Genomic DNA, 11,386 nt, shown 5'->3' on the forward strand with positions numbered 1-11,386 from the left:
TCCCAGCTCCACCATCTACAGCCCTGTGAGCTTGGGCAAGGTTACTTAACCTCTGTGCCTCAGTTTCCTCATCTATAAAACAGGACTGATAACAATGACACCTACCCTACAGGGTTCTTCTGAGGACTCAATGAGTTAAAGCATAAGTATAGAGCGCTTTGCTAGTACTGCATTTCATTGAATCTGATACCCTGGTACACTAGGAAATGAAGATTGTTGCCAATTAAACTAGGACATATCATCGGTGGAACGGGAACTGAAATCACATATTGATTATTGGTATTATTTAGAACAACGTTATTCTCTCCAGGCGTGGAGGTTGGCTGGGGAGAGAAGAGAGGACGAACCTGGCTGGCTTTTTAGATAAAAAGGTCTTGGCCTCCGCTGCCCTCCCGAGTCTCGAAACGGTCAGGAGGGCCCAGGTGCCCCACCCCAACCCGGCGCCCCGCCCCCGCCTCGCCCCGCCCGGCCCGGCTCGGCCCCTGAGCTAGTCTCGCGCACTTTAAAAGTGCGCGAGCTCCGGCCGAGACCCAGGGCCGGCGGTTGGTCGGGCGAAGCCATCTATTATGCTACATGGGGGGAGCTAAAAGCCTACGCCTCCACATTGTTTTCCATTTTTAGCTTTTCAGGCCCAGGTTCTGGTCCCCTTTTAGCCTTCAAGTCCGCCCCCTATACTCAGACTCCGAGAAGGGCGTTCTGACTCTCTGAGGAAAGGGTCGTTGTGTCTCTGTGCGGCGGCCTCCCCCTCTGGACGGGAAACCGGTGGGACAGGACGACGGCCGGAGTGGGGGAGGAGGCGGCCTTAGCGCCATTTTGTGGGAGCGAAGTGGTCGCTGGGCTGCTCTTGGATTCCTCGCTGCTTCAGTTTCTCTGTCGGGCTTCCTAGCAGCGGCCTAGCGGGTGAGTCGCGGACGCTTCTCACTGAGGACGCCCTGTGTGCTTCGGCTCCCGCAGTGGGGCGGCCCCCGCCCCGGGAAAGGAGCCGTGGGGCCGGGCCTGCTTCGTTCTGCCCGAGCGGGCTCGCGTGGGAGCGACGTTAGGGCCAGGCGCGGGGTGGCTGCCGGCGCCGAAGCAGGGACGCCGGGCCCGCGGAGCCGTGCAGCCCGAGGCAGAGGTTTGGCCTGGCTTCCGGGCACGGGCACTGTTTTGTGCCTTCGTACTTTGCGCCAGGACAGCGTTTAGGCCTGGTGCCCCAGCGGTTCCACCCCGGCCGCGCTTGAAAACTCCTCCCACGGTTGTCACGCACTGGCTTCTGGGAGGTGGCGGTCCGCGTCGCGAAGGACCTGTCGCCGCTGTCATTGCGGCTCAAGTTTGGAGAGTCCCCAGATTTGGAACAGGGAGGCACTTTTCCCTTGTTCTCTTCATCTCGCTCACTGCTCCTATTTAGTTCTCAAAAGACTTAGTTTCTGCATCGCTTTCTTAGGGAAATCCACTTTGACGTTCCCCTCACACACATCTCAACCAGTTTAGTTTCTTCCCAGTCCCCAAGACTACTTTCCAGTAGCATAATCACGATTGTAATAAAATAATTACTTGTTTGCTTTCTTTCTCCTGCTTATCTCCCCCTTTGCAACCAGCATGCCAGCTGGGACTGTGGTTTCACACAGTGAATAGTTGCAGCACCTGATGGATAGTAGGCACTCATCAGATAATGAATGAATGAACTAGCAAGGCATTACATTTTAATAGGAATAGCTATCCTTGCCTGTACCTCCTCATTTTTCAGGGATAACCAACACCTTTAAGAATCCAAACACCGAGAATTTTTCTGGCAGAACAATGACATGGTAGTGGTATTAGCTGGGATAATTACTTTGACACAATTACTTTGACACAAGTGTTGGTCATTCGTATCTCTTTTCCATTTAAGCAAGACAAGCAAAGATGTCCGAATATATTCGGGTAACCGAAGATGAGAATGACGAGCCCATTGAAATACCATCAGAAGACGATGGGACAGTGCTGCTGTCCACAGTTACAGCCCAGTTTCCAGGGGCATGTGGGCTTCGCTACAGGAATCCAGTGTCTCAATGTATGAGAGGTGTCCGTCTGGTAGAAGGAATTCTGCACGCCCCTGATGCTGGCTGGGGGAACCTGGTGTATGTTGTCAACTATCCCAAAGGTTTGTTGTCATTTGGTTTTGCAGTGATGCTAAAGTATAAAGTATAGGTTTGTGTCTCGTTCTAAGTCATAGGTCAGGGCCTCTTCATGGTGAACCGTCTCCTGTAGCCCAAGTATTTCTTTAAACGTTACCGTCAGACAAGTTTGAAAGACCACTAGTTTACATTAGTGAAAATTGGAAGTTACAGGACATTTTTTAAAGACTGTGTGTTTAAACAGTTATCTGGACTAACGTTGCTGAGCTGATGTGAAATTGAAGGAATTAAGAACGCTTTGCAGGTGTATCGGTCTGTTGTAAACAGATTTTTCTGAAGTGCCTCAGTATTTTGGTTTGGTCTTTGTCCTTGCAGGCTTACATCATTCATCCAGCTCATCTTTTTTTTTCCTCCTTAAATGAACATCAGTTGCAGTAGCCCAAATCTTGAATTAGTGCAGTCGTAATTATAATTTTGGGTTCTGGTCTTATTCTCACTGCCCCTTATCAATGATGTTTTTAATCGAAAAGGAAGCATGAAGATGTAGAAGTGAGCGAAGGAAGTGAGTACGTTTTAGCAGTAGGAGTGTGCTAGTTGGTAGATCTGTTCCTTTTTTTTTTTTTTTTTTTTTTTTTTTTGGTGGTACGCGGGCCTCTCACTGCTGTGGCCTCCCCCGTTGCGGAGCACAGGCTCCGGACGCACAGGCCCAGTGGCCATGACTCATGGGCCCAGCCACTCCGCGGCATGTGGGATCTTCCGGGACCGGGGCACAAGCCCGTGTCCCCTGCATCGGCAGGCGGACTCTCAACCACTGCGCCACCAGGGAAGCCCGTGTCTGTTACTTTTATTGTAACGTAATATTGCAACAAAGTCATATTATTTGGTCAGTATTTAAGACGTTGCATCAAGAAATTTTTTTATATATCAAGAAAATTCTTAATAGTATCAACTTGATTTTTTTTTTTTGGTATGTAGTTTCTTGATCCATTGGCTGTAGATTAATATTTACCCAAACTTAAAATGTCATTTATATAGTAATGTGTCGATGTAGGTTCATGGTTGTGACAAACATACCACCCTGGTGGGGGATATTGATGCTGGGGGGGCTCTGCGGGTGTGGGGAGCGGGGGTATATGGGAAGTTTCTACCTTCCTCAGTTTTGCTGTGAACCTGACAGTACTCCAAAAAATGGTCTGTATGTCTGAATGTCATTTAGTTCCTCTTCCAAATACTGATTTTTTAAAAATAACCTTAGGTTTCCTTTTTTTTTTTAATATTTATTTATTTTTGGCTGCATTGGGTCTTTGTTGCTGCGCGCGAGCTTTCTCTAGTTATGGTGAGCGGGGGCTACTCTTCGTTGTGGTGCGCGGACTTCTCATTGTGTTGGCTTCTCGTTGTGGAGCACGGGCTGGAGGCGCATGGGCTTCAGTACTTGTGGCTCGCAGGCTCTAGAGCACAGGCTCAGTAGTTGTGGTGCATGGGCTTAGTTGCTCTACGGCATATGGGATCTTCCCGGACCAGGGCTTCAACCCATGTCCCCTGCATTGGCAGGCAGATTCTTAACCACTGCGCCACCAGGGAAGTCCAGGTTTCTTTTTTATTACAAAAGTAACGTGAGTTCATTGCTGAAAGTTTAGAAATGAAACAAAAAGAAAGAAAATTGAAATCACCCTTAGATCCACAGCTGGAGATAAAAGTTGCTAATTTTTTAGTAGTCTTCAAGTTATAGGCCTTAAAATAATCACGCAAATATATTTAATAGGCGGAAAGATAGTATCACAGTTATTCAACCTGTTTTTTTTCCTTAATGTATTTTAAAGTGAAAGTGAAGTAACTTTTGTTTTGATACACCTTTTTAGAGGGGAGAACATACAATTGTAATCTTGAGACATTATGGAACCAGAGGTTGGAATCCCTAGATTGGCTCCAGAAAAGCACCTTAGCCACTTATTCAATTCTTATTCTGTCTGTGAGAGCTAACATCACTCTTTGGCAAAAGTTTCCAGCGTCTTAACTGTTCTGAGAATGTTTTTGCTTCTCATTTCTAGCAGAAGAGGGTGTGTGTTCTACGAAGTGTTTAATGAAAGTTCTGAAAGGTTTCTGCTCATTTTGTTTAGATAACAAAAGAAAAATGGATGAAACAGATGCTTCATCAGCAGTGAAGGTGAAAAGAGCAGTCCAGAAAACATCTGATTTAATAGTGTTGGGCCTCCCATGGAAAACAACTGAACAGGATCTAAAAGAATATTTTAGTACCTTTGGAGAAGTTCTTATGGTTCAGGTAAACTTTGATTTCATTTAACAGTTTTTCAGTGAATGAGCACCCAGAATTCTTGTTGTTTTAGTGACGCTGGCTTTCATGTTCAACAGATGATATATTTTTTTAATAAGTTTTCTTTCTTTTTTTTTCTCCAAATAAATTTATTTATTTATTTATTTTTGGCTGCATTGGGTCTTCTTTGCTGCATGTGGGCTTTCTCTAGTTGCGGCAAGCGGGGCCTACTCTTCGTTGCGGGGCGCAGGCTTCTCACTGCGGTAGCTTCTCTTGTTGCGGAGCATGGGCTCTGGGCACACTGGCTTCAGTAGTTGTGGCACATGGGCTCAGTAGTTGTGGCACACGGGCTTAGTTGCTCTGCGGCATGTGGGATGTTCCTGGAGCAGGTCTCGAACCCATGTCCCCTGCATTGGCAGGCGGATTCTTAACCACTGCGCCACCAGGGAAGTCCCGATGATATTTTTAATATTTGTTATGTGCATACGTAAGGGGCGCTGAAAAGAAATTTGGTTTATACTATTTCCCTTCACGTATGTACTCTGAGTTGGTTACGTGTGTGTGTGTGGTTTTAGTAAATTTAAATGATTTTTTTCTAGGTCAAGAAAGATATTAAAACTGGTCATTCAAAAGGGTTTGGCTTTGTTCGTTTTACGGAATATGAAACCCAGGTGAAAGTAATGTCACAGCGACATATGATAGATGGACGATGGTGTGACTGTAAGCTTCCAAATTCTAAGGTACTTTGCTCTTTTTTTTTCTCTGCTTTGGCCATTTTTGCTGACAGACTTACTTAGAAGACACTGTAAAATAAAACGTTACAGTTGGAAAATGTAGTGGCAGGGTGTGTTCTTGAAATCTTTTGCCTTGTTAAAGTCTCAGGACCTTAATGCATGCTGAATATTTTATATGTTTGTTTGAAATATTTAGTTCATTGCTCCTCCAAACTAAAACGTTTTTCGTTTTGTTCTTCCTTTTCTGTTGTTATTTTTAGTGATTTAACAATTTCTTACATAATTACATGTTAATACAGACAATTAGAATATGTTAATCTTTTTAAAAAGCCTAACTTATTCCAAGCAAGCAAGACTTGCTTATTTGGAACATCATCATCTTTGCCAAGACATTTCTTAATCATCAACTTTCCTTAATCCAAATATACTTTCATCAAAGTATAAGACACTGATGAAAGAAATTAAAGATGATACACACAGATGGAGAGATATACCATGTTTTTGGATTGGAACAGTCAACACTGTGAAAATGACTGTACTACCCAAGGCAATCTACAGATTCAACGCAATCCCTATCAAACTGCCAATGGCATTTTTCACAGAACTAAAACAAAAAAGTTCACAATTTGAATGGAAACACAAAAGACCCCAAATAACCAAAGCAATCCTGAGAAAGAAAAACGGAGCTGGAGGAATCAGCCTCCCGGACTTCAGACTATACTACAAAGCTACAGTAATCAAGACAGTATGGTACTGGCACAAAAACAGAAATATAGATCAGTGGAACAGGATAGAAGGCCCAGAGTTAAACCCACGCACCTATGGTCATCTTATCTTTGACAAAGGAGGCAAGAATATACAATGGAGAAAAGACAGCCTCTTCAGTAAGTGGTGCTGGGAAAACTGGACAGCTACATGTAAAAGAATGAAATTAGAACACTCCCTAATACCATACACAAAAATAAATTCAGAATGGATTAAAGACCTAAATGTAAGGCCAGAAACTATAACACCCTTAGAGGAAAACATAGGCAGAACGCTCTGTGACATAAATCACAGCAAGATCCTTTTTGACCCACCTCCTAGAGAAATGGAAATAAAAACAAAAATGAACAAATGGGACCTAATGAAACTTAAAAGCTTTTGCACAGCAAAGGAAACCATAAACAAGACGAAAAGACAACCCTCAGAATGGGAGAAAATATTTTCAAATGAAGCAACTGACAAAGGATTAATCTCCAAAGTTTATAAGCAGCTCATGCAGCTCAATATCAAAAAAACAACCCAATCCAAAAATGGGCAGAAGACCTAAATAGACACATCTCCGAAGAAGATGTACAGATTGCCAACAAACACACGAAAGGATGCTCAACATCCCTAATCGTTAGAGAAATGCAAATCAAAACTACAATGAGGTATCATCACCTCACATCAGTCAGAGTGGCCATCATCAAAAAATCTACAAACAATAAATGCTGGAGAGGGTGTGGAGAAAAGGGAACCCTCTTGCACTCTTGGTGGGAATGTAAATTGATACAGCCACTGTGGAGAACGGTATGGAGGTTCCTTTAAAAGCTAAAGATAAAACTACCATACCACCCAGCAATCCCACTACTGGCCATATACCCTGAGAAAACCATAATTCAAAAAGAGTCATGTACCACAATGTTCATCGCATTTACAATAGCCAGGACATGGAAGCAACCTAAGTGTCCATCAACAGATGAATGGATAAAGAATATGTGGCACATATATACATTGGAATATTACTCAGCCATAAAAAGAAATGAAATTGAGTTATTTGTAGTGAGGTGGATGGACCTAGAGTCTGTCATACAGAGAGAAGTAAGTCAGAAAGAGAAAAAAATAACCGTATGCTAACATATATATGGAATCTAAGAAAGGTTTTGAAGAACCCAGGGGCAGGACAAGAATAAAGACGTAGACGTAGAGGTTGGACTTGAGGACATGGGGAGGAGGAAGGGTAAGCTGGGACGAAGTGAGAGAGTGGCATGGACATATATAAGGTAAAATAGATAGCTAGTGGGAAGCAGCCGCATAGCACAGGGAGATCAGTTTGGTGCTTTGTGACTACCTAGAGGAGTGGGATAGGGAGAGTGGGAGGGAGATGCAAGAGGGAGGAGATATGGGGATATATGTATATGTATAGCTGATTCACTTTGTTATAAAGTGGAAACTAACACATCATTGTAAAGCAATTATAAAGTCCAGTAAAGGTGATAAAACATATATATATACTTTCATCAACTTTAAAACTTTATTCTTCATTGAAGTCTTACAAGAAGAAGTGCTAATGCAAAAAATAAGAATGTACCTACTTTTTAATGACTCACCTAATATAAAAGGCAGATAGGTTGTATTACATCCTCTACCATAATGCTGTTTTCATTGCTCATAAAATATTTCTGATGGTTTTCTTCCTTTCAATTTGACCAGCAAAGCCCAGATGAGCCTTTGAGAAGCAGAAAGGTGTTTGTTGGGCGTTGTACGGAAGACATGACTGCTGATGAGTTGCGGCAGTTTTTTTGCCAGTACGGAGAAGTGGTAGATGTCTTCATTCCCAAACCGTTCAGGGCTTTTGCCTTTGTTACGTTTGCAGATGATCAGGTATTTTCTCTTAATAATTTTGTCCCAGCTAATTAGGTAATTTCTGTGGAACTTTGCCCTTCCAGCTAATTGCCACCCTTAGCTAAGCTCTCTGACCTTGTACGCTGTGGGGTATATGGGCCTAAACATTTGTGATAAACCCCTTAGATATTTTTTTAGTATGTGAGGTTTAAGTGGGGATGTTACATGTCCTTTGAAAAAGAACTAAAAAATCCCTGCTGCCATTACTAAAGCTAAAGCCTATTTTATGGTTTTAAATGAAATAAGTGTTCATTGCTTATTTTTTCTCCAGTTTAGATGATGGCTTGAAGTCTAAGTTTTATTGCTACTTTGATGTATGAGTCAGTGGTTTAATCTCCTTTATTTGCATCCCTTATTTTTTTGTAGGTTGCCCAGTCTCTTTGTGGAGAGGACTTGATCATTAAAGGAATCAGCGTACATATATCCAATGCTGAACCTAAACACAATAGCAATAGACAGTTAGAAAGAAGTGGAAGATTTGGTGGTAATCCAGGTGGCTTTGGGAATCAGGGTGGATTTGGTAACAGTAGAGGGGGTGGAGCTGGTTTGGGAAACAATCAAGGTAGTAATATGGGTGGAGGGATGAACTTTGGTGCTTTTAGCATTAATCCAGCAATGATGGCTGCAGCCCAGGCAGCTCTGCAGAGCAGCTGGGGTATGATGGGCATGTTAGCCAGTCAGCAGAACCAGTCAGGCCCATCAGGTAATAACCAAAGCCAAGGCAACATGCAGAGGGAGCCAAATCAGGCTTTTGGTTCTGGAAATAACTCTTATAGTGGTTCTAATTCAGGTGCAGCAATTGGTTGGGGATCAGCATCAAATGCAGGGTCAGGCAGTGGTTTTAATGGAGGCTTTGGCTCAAGCATGGATTCTAAATCTTCTGGCTGGGGAATGTAGACATTGGGTTATCATTAGTTGGTATAAACTGGTGGGAATTCAGATTTTTCTAAACTCATGGTAAGTATATTGTAAAATACGTATGTACTAAGAATTTTCAAAATTGGTTTGTTCAGTGTGGAGTATATTCAGCAGTATTTTTGACATTTTTCTTTAGAAAAAGAGGAAGAGCTAAAGGAATTTTATAAGTTTTGTTACATAAAGGGTTGAAATATTGAGTGTTTGAAAGTGAACTGCTGTTTGCCTGATTGGTAAACCAACACACTACAATTGATATCAAAAGGTTTCTCCTGTAATATTTTATCCCTGGACTTGTCAAGTGAATTCTTTGCATGTTCAAAATGGAAACCATTGGTTAGAACTACATTCTTTTCTCCTTGTTTTAATTTGAACCCCACCATATGGATTTTTTCCTTAGGAAAATCTCCTTTTAGGAGATCATGGTGTCACAGTGTTTGGTTCTTTTGTTTTTTGTTTTTGTTTTTTAACACTTGTCTCCCTTCATATACAAAAGTACAATATGAAGCCTTCATTTAATCTCTGCAGTTCATCTCATTTCAAATGTTTATGGAAGAAGCACTTCATTGAAAGTAGTGCTGTAAATATTCTGCCATAGGAATACTTCTGTCTTCATGCTTTCTCATTCAAGAATTCGTCACGCTGCACAGGCTGTGTCTTTGACGGTGGGTGTCCCATTTTTATCCGCTACTCTTTATTTCATGGAGTCGTATCAACGCTATGAACGCAAGGCTGTGATATGGAACCAGAAGGCTGTTTGAACTTTTGAAACCTTGTGTGGGATTGATGGTGGTGCCGAGGCATGAAAGGCTAGTATGAGCGAGAAAAGGAGAGAGCGCGTGCAGAGACTTGGTGGTGCATAATGGATATTTTTTAACTTGGAGAGATGTGTCTCTCAATCCCTGTGGCTTTGGTGAGAGAGTGTGCAGAGAGCAATGATAGCAAATAACGTACGAATGTTTTTTGCATTCAAAGGACATCCACATCTGTTGGAAGACTTTAAGTGAGTTTTGTTCTTAGATAACCCACGTTAGCTGAATGTGTTAAGTGAAACGATACTTGTATTTCCCCTACCCCTTTGTCAACTGCTGTGAATGCTGTATGGTGTGTGTTCTCTTCTGTTATTGATCTGTAAGTGTGGTAATGTGAACTGAAGCTGATGGGTTGAGAACATGGACTGAGCTTGTGGTGTGCTTTGCAGGAGTACTTGGAAGCAGAGTTCACCAGTGAGCTCGGGGTGTCTCAAAATAGGGTGGAAGTTCTAATGTCTGTTAGCTACCCATAAGAATGCTGTTTGCTGCAGTTCTGTGTCCTGTGCTTGGATGCTTTTTATAAGAGTTGTCAATGTTGGAAATTCTTAAATAAAACTGATTTAAATAATATGTGTCTTTGTTTTGCAGCCCTGAATGCAAAGAATTCATAGCAGTTAATTCCCCTTTTTTGACCCTTTTGAGATGGAACTTTCATAAAGTTTCTTGGCAGTAGTTTATTTTGCTTCAAATAAACTTATTTGAAAAGTTGTCTCAAGTCAAATGGATTCATCACCTGTCATGCATTGACACCTGATACCCAGACTTAATTGCTATTTGTTCTTGCATTGTCCAAAGTGAAAAGTTTTTTTTTTCTTTTTAAATCTAGTTTTTAATAAGTCTGGGTGACCGCACCTAAAATGGTAAGCAGTACCCTCCAGCTTTTTCTTAGTGCCTCTGTGCATTTGGGTGATGTTCTATTTACATGGCCTGTTATAAATCTCCATTGGGAAATCATGCCTTCTAAAAATATTCTGATTTGGAGGAGTGGGCAAAACAATGTTAATTATTTTAAAATGCTTTGTAGCAAAGCCTATCAATTGAAGGGACTGTCAGCACCTTTCTAGTTGGGGATTTGAAAAGTGGAATTAATTGCAATAGGGATAAAGTAGAAGAAACCACAAATTATCTTGTGCCTGAAATCCATTAGGAAGCCTGATAGCTTTAAGAACTAGCAGGGTGGGTTGTCTGTCTGTGGAAGTGTTAAGTGAAATGGGCTTTGTCTTCCAAAGGTGGGGAAATAGAGTAATGTTGAATAAAATCGCTTATAAAACTCAGATTAGACTCTCACGATGCATTGTTAAGTATGTAAAAGCAATAATATATTCTCTGTTGTACTTAAAATGTAACTAACTTCTATGAGAGTTGAGCTCCTTTTCTAATGGAAGAATGTAAGTTTTTGTGCTGATAATTTACTTGATGCCCTTATCTAATTAGATTATGATAAATAGGTTTGTCATTTTGCAAGTTACATGTTTTAAACTTAAAAATGAAGTCGTCCTTTAGACTTATGGTCGCCACATTGTTTTATTCAGTTTCATCTGTAAAAGGATCTTGCGTTGTTTTAATTTTTTTTTTTCTGCATCTAAATTGCATGATTTCCAAATCCTGTACCATCTGAATTTTGCATTTTAGCACTTGCACTGTTACTCAGCAGCAGTAACATGGTAACACTTAAAATGGTATTCGGGGACCTCCAAAGACTAAACTGACAAGCCTTCAAGGAGCCCAGGGGTAAGTTATCTTTGTCAATGGCATGGTTTTGATCCCTTATTTACACTTGTGTAAATCTAGTTACCAGTCTTAGAAGGCTTTCAATGTTGACTAGCCTTCTGTTAACATGTTTATGGTACTACGTAGCTATGGGTATTTAATTCTACCCTAAAGAAAAAAAAATGAAGTTTAGAAGTA

General features: G+C 41.6%; 1 protein-coding gene across 2 annotated transcripts; it reads left to right on the forward strand.

Annotated features, from left to right (window-relative positions):
• Positions 1-786: 786 nt before the first annotated feature.
• Positions 787-11,076, forward strand: TARDBP (TAR DNA binding protein). 2 transcript variants are annotated; one of them, XM_032642132.1, is made up of 6 exons: positions 787-900; positions 1,871-2,122; positions 4,214-4,377; positions 4,968-5,108; positions 7,560-7,730; positions 8,118-11,076. In XM_032642132.1, the coding sequence occupies exons 2-6, from the start codon at positions 1,885-1,887 to the stop codon at positions 8,646-8,648; spliced, it is 1,245 nt and encodes a 414-aa protein (XP_032498023.1). In that variant the 5' UTR covers positions 787-900; positions 1,871-1,884; the 3' UTR covers positions 8,649-11,076. The 2 variants fall into 2 exon arrangements, with proteins under 2 accessions (XP_032498023.1, XP_032498031.1); XM_032642140.1 differs by having other exon boundaries at positions 802-900; positions 1,875-2,122; positions 8,118-10,046.
• Positions 11,077-11,386: the final 310 nt, after the last annotated feature.

The sequence above is a fragment of the Phocoena sinus genome, chromosome 1, assembly GCF_008692025.1.
Source record: "Phocoena sinus isolate mPhoSin1 chromosome 1, mPhoSin1.pri, whole genome shotgun sequence".
Classification (NCBI taxonomy): domain Eukaryota; kingdom Metazoa; phylum Chordata; class Mammalia; order Artiodactyla; family Phocoenidae; genus Phocoena; species Phocoena sinus.